The sequence below is a fragment of the Sander vitreus genome, chromosome 17 (assembly GCF_031162955.1).
Source record: "Sander vitreus isolate 19-12246 chromosome 17, sanVit1, whole genome shotgun sequence".
NCBI classification, from domain to species: domain Eukaryota; kingdom Metazoa; phylum Chordata; class Actinopteri; order Perciformes; family Percidae; genus Sander; species Sander vitreus.
The window spans coordinates 20,280,183-20,298,796 of NC_135871.1; the positions used below are offsets into that span (position 1 = coordinate 20,280,183).

Genomic DNA, 18,614 nt, shown 5'->3' on the forward strand with positions numbered 1-18,614 from the left:
AGACATGGTGATACTTGATACACTACCTATGACCCATTGGTGTTTAAAGATGTGCCAGTGGATGTACTATATTATCTTCCTATGGACAGGCTAATCCATTATCAGCCCTCTTGCGGTGCGAGTGAAATGCTCGTATTAGGGCAACTGTGCGTTCAGAGGCATCATTCAGGACAATGAGCTATAGCCAGAGAGTGACAAGCTAGAAAAATGTCCCCACTTTTCAGGCTGTACAAATGACGTTTGGCCACAATAACTCACAACTGGACACTTCATTTCGAGTTGGGAGCTAGCTGGCCAGTCAAAAGCTATCATACCATCTTCTTTATTTGTGGCCCATGGTTTTGGTAGTAGGATCATCAAATAAATACTGCTAAAATGCCACTTCAGTCAAAAATATTGGCCAATTCTTTCTCTCCCGTGACTGGGTCCGGATGGCAACCTGTTTCTGATGGTATAAACCGTTAAGAGTCAGGTGGTTGGGCAGGAGACATCCATCAGGACCAACAGCACCATGAGTTAGTGTTGGATATACGCATGTGAATGAGAGTGACCAATGCTGCTGATCCCTTGGAGCCACTCTCAAAGCATAATGGTGAAATGAATTGATTACCAATTTATCACTGGGGAATTGCTTGCTTAAAGGAATAATCACTCAACGATAAAGAAGAAATGGCTATGAATACATTTCAAGGATGACAATCTTTGAGGAGTAATAGTATAATTTGTCACTTGTGACAGTCTATTTGATTGTTCTCGATATTTCAGCCTGGTGGAATATTGGACAGAATCACGCCGGGTTGTCAGAGCCAAGCTGAGGTGTGTGTGAATGCGTCGAGTGGTGCTTTAATACGGTAATAAGGCAGTCAGAAGAACACTTACACTTCCTAAGGTGACAGCAGCTTTATCGCGCATCGCCTCATAAAGTCCCATCATATCTGTTCGCCACTATTATCAAATGGGTGTTTAGCGTGCTTCTGTGTGTGGGTGTGTGAAAGACCGAGTAAGAGGATGGGTGAACAACCTATGTTTGTGTGTGTGTGTGTGTGTGTGTGTGTGTGTGTGTGTGTGTGTGTGTGTGTGTGTGTGTGTGTGTGTGTGTGTTTTGAAGGTAATGAGATGAGAGCACAAAAAGATCAGCATGAAAAGTGAGTTGATCCTGGCCATGCAGGAATACCACAAAGATTCTGAGCTTTTTATGAGAAAAATAAGCCCATCCTCCCACGCTGAAGTGAAACATTTCTCTTTTTCGCTCCTATTTCCTCCTGAAGCCCAGGCAGCTGTGGTCAAACTTAGGTCAATAAAATGTCTGTCTGTCCATTGAGTTGCCACATTTATCAAAAGATGAAAGTTTGTCTTTAAAGGACAGATAGAATTCAGCGGGGAGAGAGTGAACCCTTTCTGTGAGGCATGCAGGAAATTAATCAAGGAAATGGGGTTTTTGGTGTGCCTATATCACATCTAATCTATCCTTTGTCCACATGTAGACGGCTCCAAGCCTCACCAATCAAGAGCGACACACTGGCTTTATGAAAATCCACTTGTTCCCTGCATAATTGGGGGGTCTCACTGCTGAGTTAAATGGGAGGTGGAGATGGAAGGAGGGGCAGTCTTGTTTGCCCATATAAAGTGTGATCCAGATAATAGCATTCTCATCAAAGGCGGCAATTACATTCATTACAACGGCGCAAGACGCGCCTGCAAGGAAATTAAGTGGTGAGAGGAAAGAAAAGCTTAATATATACCTCCTTTATCTTATCCCCCACCTCTCAGTTCTTTTCCAAATGCTCCTCGTGGAGCGGGGGACCTCAAGAAAGAAACAGTCTCAGTCGGAGAAGAATAAATCTTGTCAAAGTCCCCCTTCACCTTTCTGCCTCCAAGAGGCTCCTGTCTACCGTTACTATGGCTGCACTTGTCTAGTTTAAAAAGCTTTTCCAGCATGGTAATCTCTAATGCAGCTTTTACACAAGCCCAACAAATGACACCAAGTCTTTAAAACCTGCTTAAGACCTTCTCTTAATTAAATTCCAATTTCTTTCAGAAAAGGAGGAGCAAACCAATTGTCTTGTGTGGCGTTAAACCACAAACAGCCAGTAAATCAAGCGGTTAAGAGGAGAAGGGAACCTTTTGATTCAGGCCTTTTAAATGGGAATCAGAGCAAGTGGATAACACTGCAACCTTCTCAAAGACAGGTGTTGTCCCAGAGCCCATTCTACATGAGCTAGTGTGTATATTCAGACTCGCTCATATTATTTAGTCTTGTGAAGGTTTTGAGTTCAAGTCAGGCCTTTACAAAATGTTAAGTATATGAGTAACTGTACCAAAATAGACTATTATATAGACTCTATATTAATAGAGTATTAGCGTGTTTGATTTATATTACATTAGATATTATGTAGTTGTATTTGTGGCTAAAGGTGACCCATTTAACATATACAGAACAGTTTTCAAGTCATTTCTATGCAAGTTTCCATCATTGTGACTATAGCATTATTAGGTGTAAATGCCAGCCCCAGTAAGCCCTATTAGAGTATTGCCTACTCTCAGGCTCATTTATAAATGCTTACTGCCCTTTAAAAGAACAGCTTAATATATTGTGCAGTGGACATGTCATTAATGCAAAATTAAGTTTGACCAATTATTCCCCTTAAGTATTTTTAGGCTTAATAAATGATCTGTCCTTCAAACCAAAGGCTGCATTGGTTCTAACTGCAGGACATGCTTAATTGGATATACAACATAAGATTATTGTTTTAATGATTTATATTCTAGGAATTAAAAACAAAAAATGAGAGCACAGAAGTGTGCACTTTGTCTTTTCAAGCCGACAAATCATTGTGGCTGTGTATAAATTATTCAACAGGATCTGGCCCCTGTGGAAACCTGAGCATAATTAAATTGCAATAAAATAACATTAGTGTGGACAGGCTGTTAGAAGGTGATGTAATTGGCCGCTCGCTGCGGTCATGGTTCAGCTGTTGAGGTCTACTGTCATGTCTTCCACTGGTCCTGTACATGCTGTCCCTGGGGACTGACAGCTGACACACACAGGACTCACTAGCTGAATGTACACTGAGCTTTACATGTCTGTACAGTGATAGCCACAATCTGTCATCTGTCATTTTGATGAGTCAAGTCTTTCCTGTAAGGTTAGGACCTATGAACAATACCAGCCTACATGTTTTAGCTTTGTGTCTTGTGGAGTACAGAACAGTGTGGTAGAATGGGAAGTACCAGTTTCACCAGTGAGACATGTCCGCCATCTAGTGTCCAGATGTTGAACTGTACTCACACATGGCCAGGCAACAGCAGGTGTACTTGTAGGACCAAGTATATCTGTCCAAAAATGTTAGAATAGTATGTTAAAACAGTTATAATTATCTAAAGTGACACACAAACACATAATACACAAGCCCAGTTACTATAAAGAATATAGTTTAGATTAGTGGATACATTTTCAACACCAAACAAGTGACTAATGTTACAAAGGAAAGAATTCACAGGTTGACATTACTGCTGTAATACTATTGTTCTGACAGTAGCAGTTGTAACACAGTAAAAGGATACTGTCGCCTCACTCAACTTGGTAGTTTATCATCTTCTCACAAATGAGGCAATGCGATCTTCACCAACACTTACTGGTAAATAATTGATTGTGATAAAACATGAATGAGTCAATAGCTTTTGAAAGTCATGCAATTGTTATGCCTCATTTGCCAATTGCGCATAATTGCAAGCTGTACATCTAAAAGTGTGTCATGTCCCTGATGTGAATGGATATGCTATCAGTTAACTTCATTGGCTTGGTGGCAAGAGATGGGTTTTTGAAGCAGAGTGGGGGTTTCTGGCACAACTTCACCTATTTCCTAAGTGCATGGAGAGGGGAAAGAAGTCTAAAGAGGTCAAAATTCCAGCAACACCTGTACTATAATAACAACTTAATTGTAAGACCAACACGTTCGAGGCCACAAGCCTAAACGCGTCGGTTTTACAATAAAGATGTTCTATGTACTACAGCTCAAGTGTTGCTGAAGTTTTGACCTCAAAAGATGGGCGTTTCAAATCGACATGTAAAATAAAATGCCACTGTGCCTGGATGACAAAGTGCACCATTTAAGGTGTAGGCTCTATGTACGTTTCAATACTGATAGGCCTACAGTTTTTGGACAAATTATGAAACAATGGAAGTATACGTTTTTTAACTACTAATACCCAAGATGTTATCTAAAAAAGACATTGTAAAAAACAAGTTCCAAGTATAAGCCTTTGCTTGAACAGATAAAAGCTGATACTTAACAGCAACTCACTGGCAGGGCCTCATCATAAGGGCTGTGCCACTCTAAAACGGTGCACTAAATAGACTTAAAGTCTAAGTTTCTTGTCTTAATATTAATGTTCAATACAAGCAGGAAAAACCCGTTGCATATTTATTGGAAAGCAAATAACACACTGCAACTTTTAGGGATAGTATAACGGTCAGTAGCTAGATGGATAAAGGTTGTTTGTGAATGTTTGGAAAGCACTGCTTCACACATTTATTTTTAAATGATGCATTTAAATGAGTGACCTACCTTCATTCGACGCATAACTATATGCCATAAACTGGAATAGGCCTGTGTATTTGTAAACAATACATTATTTATAATATACTGTATCCTAATCCTAAGCCAAATCCTCTCTGGCACGTTCTTAGGTCTTGTTGACCATCAAAACATAACTTCGGTCTCCAGACACAGAAAAATGGCAAGCATGTGCGTTGTCAATTCATTATGTACGTAACAAATGTTGAAAAATAACGTTTTTTTTCGATTTCATACTATGTGGGCAACTGTATTACTTTGTATTTGACCAAAGATACAGAATTATTACTGGTGGGAACCGTCCTTCGCGGTACATTGAGCTTGAGGCGGGACGGGTTTTACTGGTGCACACTCAGTGAACTTTCACCCCTCCAACTGGTTTATTGTTTTGATTTAACAGGTTGTCCATTCGTGTGAATTGTAGCAAGTGGCTCGACGGAAAGAAAACAATAAAACAAGTAGTACTCTTGAGGATTTACTTAAACGCGTACAAACGATGTAGCTAGCTAAATAATGACCGTGTCGACCAGATACCGGCGTTGTTGTTGACAAAGATGCCTTCCTTAATATAAGCTAACGTTAGCTGTCTGACTAACGTAGCGTACGTAGCTTCGGTAACAACATGACGACGAGGAGGAGCGGTGTGTAGGAGCGACCGACCAGACATCGGATCGCGCCGATTTCCTGCTTGTCAATCACTGATTTCCAGGATTCTCCTGTCTTTGTGTCTGGATATCCTCAAAACGGCTTTCTCAACCAAACAAACTGGTTACATTTAACCGACAAGTTATCTTCGAAGAGGTAGGTGTGCATCTCTGAAAACCAGCTATCTAACGTTGACTGTAGTGATACTTTTTTGAAAATGTGGTTGGTTGAATGTTTGCTTTTCATAATATTTTAGTCATATAGTTAATTTTCGTGGCAATTCATCTTTGCTCTTCATGTCATAACGTCTTTGTAGTTTAGGACATTTGCATCACTTTCTTTCAATGGGTGAGGAAAAGCCGGACACGCTTGACTTTGTGAAGGATTTCCAGGAGTATCTGAGCCAGCAGACTCAACATGTCAACATGATATCAGGCTCTGTCAGCGGCGTCAAGGAGGCGGACGAACTGCCACCAGGTAACTAGCTATGTGTCATTTACTGTTTACAACCCTTTCATGTGAATTCATCTGTTAGATGTTTTAGGCGCCTGTATTTGGTGCAATTTGATAGTTAATTTTAGGCAAAAAACTGACAGCTGCACCTATAAGCATTATCTGATGTCTGACTTCAGATGTTAAACACAATTTGCAGAAATGCACTACAGGCAGCTAGTGTTTATGATAATAATATATCCCTATCCTGAATCATTTTCCTTAGATAGTAAAGTATAATCAGAGGTTGTATGGTGATGTCATTTCATTTTTTCTTTGTGTAAAGTGTAAGTCTTGCTAACGTTCCTGTATTCAGACTGCAGTCAGAATGGACTGGATCACCCCTCAGTGGACATGTCACTGGAGGACAGCTCAGGGATCCTGGTGGATGGTTTTGAGAGGACCTATGACGGCAAGCTTAAGTGCCGCTACTGCAACTATGCCACCAGAGGCACAGCAAGGCTCATTGAGCACATCCGAATTCACACAGGTAAGTGTTTATAGGTCATTTCCAGGTGATGATATTTACAAGGTTTTGTTATTTAGCCTGTTTTTCTCAATCAAACAGGAGAGAAACCTCACCGCTGTCACCTCTGCCCATTTGCTTCGGCCTATGAGCGCCACCTGGAGGCCCACATGCGATCACACACAGGAGAGAAGCCTTATAAGTGTGAGCTTTGCTCCTTTCGCTGCAGTGATCGTAGCAACTTGTCGCACCATCGGCGTCGACGCCACAAACTTCTTCCAATGAAAGGTGCTCGCTCACTTTCCCACAAGAAGATGCTGAGTGTTTTACAGAAGAAAGCCAGCTCACTGGGCTATGGCCGCCGACTCCTCATCAACTTCAGCCCTCCTTCTATGGTGGTGCACAAGGCTGACAATGTGAACGACTTCTCCCATGAGCTTCCCCACTTACGTCAGGAGACGTATGATAATCAGAGTCACGCAGTCGAGGACGGGCACTCCACAAATCAAAATCACCATCACCATGATATGGTTATGGATAACCCCCTTAACCAGCTGTCGACCCTGGCAGGCCAATTGGCCAGCCTCCCTTCAGAGTCCCAGGCCCAGACTCAACCCCCCATGTCTCCAGGAGCAGAGTCTATAGTTGATGAGAAGCCCTTCCTCATCCAGCAGCCCCACCCTGCCACAGCTCCGGTGGCTGTCACCAGCATGGCCCATGCCTCCTCCTCTTCCCCAATTACCCCAGAGCCCCGGGCTCCTCCCCACAGCAATTGCAGCCCAGGAGGGGGACCCTGCAGCGAGCACAGTGGGCGCACCAGTACCCCTAGTATCTCTAACAGCCAACCCAGTACACCGGCCCCAGGCCTGTCTGTCCCACTCCAAGACCCCCACATGCTGCACCACTGCCAGCACTGTGACATCTTCTTCCCCGACAACATCCTCTACACCATTCACATGGGCTGCCATGGCTACGAGAACCCATTCCAGTGCAACATCTGCGGTCACAAGTGCAAGAGCAAGTACGACTTTGCCTGCCACTTTGCCCGCGGCCAGCACAAGTAATGGATGAACGAGGAAAACTTTGAAAGAACTTTTAACGGACAGCCTTGTTTTATTAATTCCATAGTACTTTTATTTATTGGTCTTTTACTTGGCCTTTATGTAGCCTAGCCTTTGAAAGTTGTACTTATAAAATGTCAACATTTAGATGGTTTCATTTTGTATAATTACAGGTGCCCATTCAAGTGTATTATAAAGGGATGATCAGTGTTTTCAGCAGGTTGAGAATTTATTTGTGGTGGAGGAGAGCGTTACATTCACATGCTGCCATAAATTAGAAAAACAACTTTCCTACTTAGCCAAACTAATAACCCTTATTTAATGTAGTAGGTTACCAAATTCACAATGCCTTTTGAATTTTTAAAAATACATAGCTTAAAGATGTAATAGTGATCCTATGTCAAAGCTTCTCTTCAGTATGTGAGCTCAACCTTTTTAAATCTGTCTTTTAAATGCAACACCAAGGTAACTCTGACAATAATGGCTTCCATTGTACCTATCTAAAGCGTAATTAAATGGGTACCATTTTATACAGTTTATATGGCCTCACATCAGGCTAAACAGCATGTCCCTTAAGAAAAATACAAAATGCAAAAAGAGAAGAAACTAAATAAATTCTCAACCCTCCTGGAGCTATATGTAAAGATTGCTCTGATGTTACTGAAACAGGAGTGAAACTGTTGGCCAAGAGTGATCTTACTTAAGCCTTGTTGAAATTATTTCAGCTTGGTGCATTACTACTTTTTATTTGCAGTGCCTGACATAGTCACTTTCTTATGTGTCCAAGATCGAGAGGACTGTTACTTTGAAGATCAACAGATATTATTAGAATATCCTCTACCTACTGTAATGAATAGTCCCAGAACCTTAGAAAGTTTGGCCATTTTAGTTTTCTATGGAAGCCATGATTTTTTTTGCCAAAACTCTGCTCCATGAATGCTGCTAAGAAACGTTGGAATCAAAACTACATGGATGGCAACCACAGAAAAAACCTGGTCAAACTTTTTATAGGCGTGTTTCGGTCAGCCGGCTAAGTAGTCAGCTTGTTTTGAAGGTCCTTCACACAGTGCCCTTCCTTGACCAGCATCATGGTAACATCACTGGGTTTTGCCTATCCTTTTAAATACATCATGTCACATTCTGATGTTTTGATATTGTACGAAGTCACTTTGATATCCAGTATCTCCGTGTTTAGGACCGTATCACCAAGTCTTGTGTCTCATGTGAATACTTTTTCAGAATTGCCACGTAGCACTGGGGATGCCACAGTTTAGCCTTTGTGATAACACACACTGAGATTCCCCATTTATCAAATGGATCCTAGTGCTTTTCTGAATATTTACTGAGTATTGTATTCTGAGTCGTTGGATAGATGTTCAGTGTCAAAAAAGCAAACTCATGTTGCAGTAAGACTGCTACATTAGGAAGATTGTTCTTTGTCTTGGGTACTGTTGTCTGTTGCTTAGCAACATGCGTGGAGAACATAGTTACTGTTTTTAGGACCACCTCCTTGTCGCCATCCATGCTTACTAGTAATAGGGGCATCCAGTAATGACTGCCTTATGTTCTCTCAGTGTGTCGTACTGTAGGTTCATAGGTAATGATGAATGTTGAAGCCTGTTGGCGATCACTCTCCCTCTGGGATGGCAAATCATTTTATTGTGAGACGGATTAATCTTACTAATTTATAAGTAAAGTGTTTTCTAACTGATCTGCACTTTGTCTTTTGTCTTCCTTTTCTCCATCGCCTTTGTAGTCAAGAGCAGAAATCAATAACAGTTATATAAATATTATGGGGTGTTAATATGTAATGTTCATTTAAGGCTGTGATACAATGAATTATACAAACAGATTGTCTTTTGATGATGCTTTTAATCAGGTAATTAGGTGATCAAGAGAAAAATAGTGCATACAATTTAGTGTCACAATGAACAGAATGAGCTGTAACGATTAGTTTCGAGGATTGAAACAGCTCATTGCAGAATCAAGTTAAGCCTTGTCCTGTTTATGAGTCTCTTCCTTTTTCTCAGGGTCTGGAAAAGAGAAAAAGTTTTATTGTAATGTTTTCTTGAGATTACAACACCTTTTTTTTTATTGCTAATCTAATATTAATCTTTAATTGATCCACTACTGGTATCAAAACCAAGTACAAATGGCTACAGACCTTTGAGTTTGATGGGACCCAGGACCAAAGTTTGACTGTCGTGTTCTGACCCCAAGTCTCTGGCCGCACGTTTGTTGCAGCCACGACGGCAGCGGGAATTGTAGTCAGAGGCTTGGCATATCAGGACCTTGCACTGGATGTACACTGACTCTGTGGCTCGCAGGAACTGGAAGGCCTTAAATGTGAAACGGGCATAGGCTTGGGTGCCAGTGCTGTAGCTCCCGTAGGTGTTGTCCACGGGACAGCTAAAGGTGAAACAGAGACAGTGTTATTTGACTAAACTAGTACTATAAATATGTGAGGAAGAGCAACAGAAGAGCAAGGTCCTGTAATCGCCAAGTATTTTGTTTTTTAATATTTGGTTTCTTTACTTAAGTAAAAGTACCAATACTACAATGGAAAAATACTCCATTAGTAAAGTCCTACATTTAAAATTCTCCTTCAGTAAAGTACCAAAAATACTTGTTCTGCTGAAAAATTACGTTTTATCATAATGTTAATACTCATGCATCAATGCATAAGTAGCATTTTACTATTGTAGCTGGTCAAGTTTGAACTACTTCAAAAGTTGGGTAGTTTAGTCCAGTGCAATGTTAGGGTCTGGCCTTCTCGGAAGAGTCACCAGATAAATCTATACGGGTCGTGAGATGATTACTGGGCTTGGTGAAAAAAAGTTCTGCTACACATATTTATATTGTATTTTTTGAGGGGATTTTGCAGAGGAGATATCTCTATGGTGGAACAGCTAACAACTCATTGACATGTCAAACCTGACAAGCTTTTAAAAGGTCTTTTTTTTGCAATGTATTCACTTACCGTATCAGAATCAGAAATACTTTAATAATCCCAGGGGGAAATTATTATAATTAGTATATGTGTTTAAATGTAAAATCTTAATCTGTAAAGGAACTAGTGACTGTAGCTTTAAAATAAATGTACTGGAATAAAAAGTATAGTCTAATGTAGTAAAGTAGAAGTATAAAATATAGTGCCTAAAAAAGTGACAAACAAGGCACACTCTCATCTTACCCATTGCGGACCAGGTAGTAAGGTCTGGTCTGGAAATCATGGGGTGATGGTGAGGTCACACAGGTGTCAAGAAAGAGAACCAGGGAGCTGTCACCCCTCCTCAGGCCCACTTGGACATACAAGTTCTGGTTGAGTGTCACCTCGTATGGAACTTGAGTAACCTGAGAGTGTGATATAAAAACGTCAGCATGGTGTGTACGTATTTACAATAGGGACTTTCTGTACAAACACCTGTGGACACACCTTGTGATAGAAGCTGCTTGATGTGTAGAAATCCATGCTGGTATTGAATCTGCCTGTGCCTATAATGCTGCTGTTATCACGATGTTGGACAACATACATGATCTGGGCCACTGAGTCCTGCTCCATTCGACAGCCCACGTTCATCTTAAAGTGAGACTGGCGTGTGATCTCACCGGAGCTGGAGGTGTAGGCACGGAGGGTGTTGGAGTACACAACTCTGCCATTCTCAAACTGTTCAAGGTAGAATATATCGGAAAATAAATAGTCACACTCTCTCTATTCTTACCGTCAAAGTAATTTGTGGAAGAATTATCAGAAAGTAGGCCTACTGTATATTGTTAATGTTTTCCAGAAGGTGATGGGTTGTGTACCTTTCGAATGTTGCCACAATTGTTAATGGGGAAGTTGAAGACCACCTGATATGTGGAAACCTGGGGTCTGCAGTGCGGGTCATTCAGGTACAGACTGTGGCCGTCGTATCCGAGAGAGTTCAGGTAAGTCCTCTCGATCACAATGATCATGTTGTCTGAGGAACAGTCCACTCGACCTGACAAAGGTGTTTACAAGATATTTACAACAGTGTCAACGTTTTCTAGCGGTGTGATTTTAGGGTCCGTCATTTGGTTGGTTGGTTAGTTGGTCTGTCCACCACTTTGATCCAGACTGAAATATCTCTACAGCTATTTAAAGGATTAACATGACAGTTTTTACAGACGTTCATGATCCCCAGAAGATGAAGCCTACTGACTGTGGTGATCCCCTGCATTTTCCTGTTGCGCCACCATGAGGTTGACATTTGTGGTTTTGAATAAAATGCCTTGACATCTATCGGATGAATTGAAATGAAATTTGGTTCTGACATTCATGTCCCCGTCAGAATGAACTATAACATACATATACAATATACAACATACATGCTAAAATATTGTCATATTTTGACATGAGCTATGTCAGTCCAAAAGAAACATTTTACACACATAATAACAAAATCAAAACTAGATGTCTACCATAATTCTACCTGAGCTTGGTGGCAGAGAGGTTATGAAGTCAGCCTTGAACCCTCGGCCAACCACAGAACCATCAGTCCGGAAGAGCACAGTCAAGTAGTTGGAAGTGGAGTAGAAAGAACTCAGACTGTTGTTGCACACTTTCCCCAGATACCGTGAGCTAACAGACGGCCCATCGTAGATGGAAATATAGTCACAGGAGCAGCAGTTCTCCAATCTGTTTTTATAAAAAGATAATAAAAAGCTATAATTGACTTATTGAAGCAAAACTCATGAAATTGTTCCAGTGTGTAATTATCAATTTAGAGCCTAATTTAGTTAGTTAATAATATTCTTGAGATCTGTATGTAATTTCTGTCTTCACATAATTTCTCCATTTGTAATTCATATAGTAGCATAATGCTGCTAATGTATAAGAATGATCTCCAAAAATGTGGTTATTGTTCACTCACTGAAGGTAGGTGAATGCCAGGAAGATTCTTTGGTCATACGGAGCCCTGAGCTGCCAGACACAGTAGGCATTGTCGTGGTAGTAGTTGGGGTGGTTCGGGCTGGAGAAGGTGCCAGAGCCAAACAGAGAACCTCCACAGGGTTTTACTAAAGGTGGACAACATAACTGTCACTGGAGTGAAATATATTTGGAGCAGGTTCATGTTGCACACTGAGGATCCTACCTGTGGCTGGCATGTTAGTTGTGACTGGACAGTAGGCTGTTTGAAAAAAAAAAAACAGTTTCAGTATCACTTTTTCGGTGGAAACTGTGATCAAAGTGTGCTGTGATTTGAATGACACAATGCTTACAGTAGAAGTCATAGCAACAGTTGCCATTGTATTGACAGGAGCTTGAGCAGGAGCAGCTTCCCATGTGCCTACCACAGTTGTAACGACATGAGGGCTGAGCTGAGAGACACGGGAGAGTAGTGAGACATTGCAGTAATCTTTCCTGCTAGCAGAATGAATGACAGGGCGGTGTCTTCCCATATACTCAAGGTTATTGAGAGGTTTTCATACCTGTGGTGGGTGAGGGGCAGTAAGCTACATGAAAAAAGAGAGGAGAATAAAGTCATTACAATTGTTTACACCTATAATTACTGATACAACTTTTGTTTATTCTGCAACTGTGAATAAAAAATATGTCCATGTCCATGTGGTCAGCAGATGTTTTAAATAAACCAGTAAAGAGGGCATAGCAATAGTCTAAATGATTTAAAATTGATCTGACTTTCTACATCTGGCTGTGATAGAAAGCCTCTTACTTTAGATACATTTTGTAAGTGGAGAGAGTATGTCAGGTTTCTGGCCTGTGCGGTACTTTGTAGAGACAGGCAGGCTAAATGCGGATATTGTCTCCTGCTCCTCAGACTTTCAGCACCAATAAGAATCTCTGTTTTGTTGTTGTTGAGTTACAGGAAATTGTTTCAGTCGGGGCTATATTGGCAGTGAGGTAAAAGGACATATACGTATACTCCATCAGAACTGCTTGTCGGATGGACGAATACCTGTGGAAACCCCCTTCCCCTTTCCGACATCAGAATTTGGGAAGGGCTGTTTCTGACCATTTTTCCTAAAATTGACAATCCATCATTTACACCCACTTTAGGCAGGGATTGGCCAGATGTGCGGAGGAAGAAGCCAGGGTTTTAACTTCTCTCTTTAGCTGTCCTTTTTCTTTGTTACACAACTATTTTTACCTATTTATTTTAACTCATTTTAAAGAAGAGTCATTAACACATTTGCCTCTCAACTTGCTCGGACAACACAAACTGAGGTGACATTAAAGATCCGCATGACATGAACACTTTAAATGTCTAGAAAACTATGAGTCTTGAATCTTTTGTATAGAGTTCAGAAAGATCTCCCACAGTGTGTCCTGCTCCAACATTCTGTTTCAATAGGAAACACATCATATTAAGAGGAAAAGAGGCCAGTTTGCATCACAATACTGTCAATTTTTTACAGAAGCTGAGGATAATAATTCAGTTTATTCCTTTATGAATGTACTGGATGAGGAATAATATTGCAGTGTTGATTTCAGCATTTCAGTGTGATGCAAGATGCTTTTCGGTAGAATCGGTAGATCGTAGTGTGCAGCGGCTTCTCTACTGAGCTTGGGGGACATGATACTTACAGTAGTAGTCATAACAACAGTTGCCATTGTATTGACAGGAGCTTGAGCAGGAGCAGCTTCCCATGTGCCTACCACAGTTGTAACGACATGAGGGCTGAGCTGAGAGACACGGGAGAGTGTTAAAACATTTCAGTTATCTTCCCTACTAGCAGAATAAATGATAGGCGGGTTTATTCCCATATGCTCAAGGTTGTTGAGAGGTTTTCATACCTGTGGTGGGTGAGGGGCAGTAAGCTACATGTAAAAAGAGAGGAGAATAAAATTATTACAATTGTTTACACCTCTAATTACTGATGGCCTTTGGTTTATTCTCAAACTGTGAACAAATATGTCCATGCCATGTAGTGTGCAACGGCTTCTCTACTGAGCTTGGGGGATATGATACTTACAGTAGTAGTCATAACAACAGTTGCCATTGTATTGACAAGAGCTTGAGCAGGAGCAGCTTCCCATGTGCCTGCCGCAGTTGTAACGGCATGAGGGCTGAGCTGAGAGACACGGGAGAGTGTCAAAACATTTCAGTAATTGATTATATGTTTTATTCTTTCACATTGTTGAAAGGTTTGTATACCTGTGGTTGGACTGGTAGTGGTTGACAGGCAGGTAGCTACATGACAGAAATAAGAGAATTAAGTGATTACAATATTTACACCTCTTCTTACTGTGTAAGACAAATATTATGACACACCTGCTGTGTATTCTGCAAATGTGAATAAAAACATAGTATCCCACCATGCACTGACAGGCACTGAGGAATTTGACAGACTGATTCCTTCAGCAAGGAGAGGGATGCAGAACCTGTTAATGCTGTTGACTTGTTAGATTTGGCACTTACAGTAGTAGTCATAGCAACAGTTGCCATAGTATTGACAAGAGCTTGAGCAGGAGCAGCTTCCCATGTGCCCACCGCAGTTGTTATAACACGAGGGCCGAGCTGTGAGGCACAGGTTGACATTACAGTATATAATAATTATTACATATCAAGTACTTCAGGGTAAATTGTAGCTTAAAGGGTTTTTATACCTGTGGAGGGAGGACTGTGAGTAGTTGTTGGGCAGTAATCTATATAAGGAGAGAGAGAAATGAAGTTGAATCCTTGTTGCATAATACATTATAATACATTATAATACACCTCGTGTTTGTTTTGCAGTTTTAAACAAACAGGTTCATTCTGTGTAATTTTCAGCACAGAATTACAGAGGAATTTGACAGACGGATTTTTCCAGCACGGGAGGGCTGCATAGGTTGTTAACACTGTTGATTTGTTTGACTTGGCACTTACAGCGGTAGTCATGGCAACAGTTGCCATAGTATTGACAAGAGCTTGTGCAGGAACAGCTTCCCAGGTCCCAGCCGCAGTTGTAAAGACATGAGGGCTGAGCTGAGAGACAACATTTACTTTATAGCAAGATTACTTCAAACAAAAATGTATGTTTTTCTTTAATGGAACTTTTACTGAGAGAGAATAAAATTACCGGTTACTGTTGGTTCAGACGTGGATAAACAGTAATCTGTAAAAAAAAAAGAGAGATTAGATTGGTTAATATATATAAATGAACTCCTATATTTTTATTCTAACAAAGAGCATTTTACTGCTACATCCTGGTCTTAACCCCAGTGGTGGAAGAAGTATTTACTTATTTAGTAAAATATTTCATTTAAGTAAAAGTACCAATCTAACAATGTAAAAAATACTGTTATAAGTAAAAGTCCTGCATTCATAATCCTTTTAAAAAAAAAAAAAAGGTTCACAGGTATTACCAGTAAAATGCACTTCAAGTATTTAAAATAAAACAATTTATTGTCATATATTACATTATTGCAGCATTTTACTGGTTGAGGTGTAACTAGTTTTAGCTACTACTTAAAAGTGATATAGTCCAGTGGTTCCCAACCACTATGGGCCACATTGTAAATCTGAGGGATAAAAAGCAGATGTTTTTGTTTTTATATATATATATATATATATATTGAACATTTCTCCAATCTTAGATTTTTTGTGAATTGTTTAAACTTTCTTATTCTATACCTCTTTGTTTAAACAGGTATTCAAATTAAACCATGTGAAAAGTTGGTCAACAACTCATAGACATCTGAAACATGACAAGAGGCACCAACCAGACACTGCTGTTGTGTAAGCCAAAAAGGTTGAGATTGACTCATTTAATCTTTAACAATGCATTATTTTTTTATAAATTTATCATATGTTGTTTGATGTCAAATCTTGATCTGAAAAGTAACAAGTCAAAAAGATGTAGTAGAGTAGAAGTATAAAGTAGCAATCAATAGAAAATACTGAGATAAAGTACAAGTCCCTTTAAAAATGTACTTAAATTCAGTATTTGAGTAAATGCACTTAGTTACTTTCCACCACTGCTTACCTTCATAGTCTGGACAACAGTTCCCTCCACAGCTTGAAGAGCAAGAGCAGTTTCCAACCTGGTAGCCACAGTTGTATCTGCAGGAACCTCCAGCTGCAGGAGGACAAGAAAAACAATTCCCATCACTGAAAACATGCAGTTTTGGTAGCTCTCTACATAATGTAATGATACTTTGTTGGTGTTTTAGGCCCTATAATCAACATTTTGACATGTCACAGTTGGAAAATCACAGGTTTAAATAATGACTGAATTCCATTTACTACTTTGGTTTCAGGGTCCTCACATTGTGCTGGCACTCCTACTGGGACACTTGAATAGGACAGACGGAACCATCATTAAATTATTCACATCTGTGCTTTTCCTACTATGACAAGTTAAAATGTAGGCTGTGAAAAAGGCCTATTGAAATCCTAGATATCATTAAAATGGGGAAATAGCATATTTTTTATAAAATACATAAACATCTTGGTCTTAACCATTGTTACTTACCCACAACTTGGAAGTCCGCACGAAAACCTGGGCTGCTAACAATACTATCACTCTTGAAGCGCACAGTCAAAGAAGTACCAGTGGAGTGGAAGGTGGTATTGGTCGTGCCACACACTTTCCCCAGAAGCCTGTAACTGATACTGGGACCATCATAGACGTAAATGGCATCATAACCACAGGTTGAGTGATACTCAATGCTGTGATAAGGACAAAGGAAGAACAGAAGTTTGAATTTAGAGCTATAGACAATACAGCAACAGTAGTTAATGATCACAGAGCCTCCTGCATATGCAGAGCATACACTTACTTTACAATAGGGAAGTCCAGCTGTACGATTCGACTGCCTGGTGTGATGTTCCAAATACAGTCTACGTTGGGCGGGTATGGGCCTGGATAGTTGGGGCTGTAAAAAGTGCCCCTGCTGCCATGAAACTGGCTACCACAGCGTATACCTGAAGAAACACACGGATTATGAAAAAAAGAAATGACTGAAAAATAACAAATGAATGGCCAACTTAAAACAAAAAGAATGCAATCATTCAAGTGAGAAATTCAGTAATAAATAATTACATTTTTGTATGATACAGAACATTTTACGATTATATTTTGATTTCTGACAGGTGCTTATTTGTAATCTACATGTCAATGCTTTCAATTATATACAAATAAAATACCTAGAATATATTTAGTCAAAAAATGACTCATTGGGTCTTTAAGTTTGATTATCGTTACTGAAAACTAAACCGTTCACAATGATTCTGTGACAGTCATGCTTACAGTTTGTAGTCAATTGCAAAAATACATCAACACTGTGCCTCTCAATTAAATGGTGCAGCCTCTGTATAACATGTAACCAGTGGAAGAATATAGATATTAATTAGATAAAAACCAGAACATGCTCCTTATTTATGGGTTACTTATTTTACCTGCTACAGCAGAATCCGTTACACCATCTGCATACGTTGCCTCATCTGATGGATTTAAAAACACACACACACACACACACACACACACACACACACACACACACACACACACACACACACAAACACACAGTAAATAGAAAGACAGAGATTTAAACACTTAAAGGCAAGTATCACCACATTATGGGCCTCAGATCAAAGACACATTAGTTATTCATATCTTTCTATACACTTAGTAAATGGCTCTGATTTAGCTGAAACTGATTGAAACACATCAATCAAGCCATTCAGATAGAGACAGGGTAAGGCAAACAACATGTTTGATATATGCAGGACAATTAACATTAAACCATGGTTACGTTATTCTTTATATTTAGTGGTTTTGTACCTGGAGAATCTGTTGTTGGATTCATTTCCTCAGTTGTTTGAAAGCGACCAGCACCTGATGTATTATGAGACAAACTTAGTCAGCACAGGTAACAACAGCCAAAAATGTTGTCAAAAGCCTGTAATGGAAAAAAAACAAAGAGACAAACATAACAATAAGAAAAAAGTAGACAATACCTTGCACTCTATGTGAGGCGATCACACTACAAAGAACCAAGAGAGTCCACATGGCGAATTTGTTCACCTTCAAACCTGCTTCAGATGCTGAACATGGCAGCTTATATAGCCAGACACTTTGATGTAGCACCCATTAGGTTTCTAAAGCCACCAACAGTAACAGTGACGCATTACTCATTAATCATTATGCATGAGAAAAAACACACTTGGTTAACTATAATAAAGTGTACACAAAGATTGTTCACCTTCATAGCTTCAGGATGTGTTTTAAGGTATTTGCTTAAGACATACATAGAACGTAATGAGGGGTTTTTTGGGAACTTGCAAATGAGCAGATAATAAAACATCCACTGTAATGATGTTACATGTGTAACTGACATCTGCTACAGTTATTGTGACTGACCACACGAAACCTGCTGCACAGTTGCATTGCTTTTAAAGTAAA

The 18,614-nt window shown here is 39.9% G+C and overlaps 2 protein-coding genes across 2 annotated transcripts; one reads left to right on the forward strand and one right to left on the reverse strand.

Annotated features, from left to right (window-relative positions):
* Positions 1-4,922: 4,922 nt before the first annotated feature.
* On the forward strand, positions 4,923-8,952 carry ikzf5 (IKAROS family zinc finger 5). Its single transcript, XM_078273319.1, has 4 exons — positions 4,923-5,378; positions 5,539-5,699; positions 6,031-6,204; positions 6,283-8,952. The coding sequence occupies exons 2-4, from the start codon at positions 5,567-5,569 to the stop codon at positions 7,242-7,244; spliced, it is 1,269 nt and encodes a 422-aa protein (XP_078129445.1). The 5' UTR covers positions 4,923-5,378; positions 5,539-5,566; the 3' UTR covers positions 7,245-8,952.
* A 278-nt stretch (positions 8,953-9,230) lies between these two features.
* On the reverse strand, positions 9,231-18,221 carry LOC144532827 (scavenger receptor cysteine-rich domain-containing protein DMBT1-like). Its single transcript, XM_078273764.1, has 17 exons — positions 18,170-18,221; positions 16,990-17,134; positions 16,683-16,879; positions 16,194-16,286; positions 14,384-14,419; positions 14,202-14,300; positions 14,023-14,046; positions 13,885-13,911; positions 12,696-12,719; positions 12,558-12,584; positions 12,137-12,281; positions 11,696-11,901; positions 11,049-11,224; positions 10,678-10,908; positions 10,435-10,595; positions 9,406-9,650; positions 9,231-9,274 (listed from the first exon to the last, which is right to left on the reverse strand). Exons 1-17 carry the CDS (start codon positions 18,219-18,221, stop codon positions 9,231-9,233), a joined length of 1,932 nt encoding a protein of 643 aa, XP_078129890.1.
* Positions 18,222-18,614: the final 393 nt, after the last annotated feature.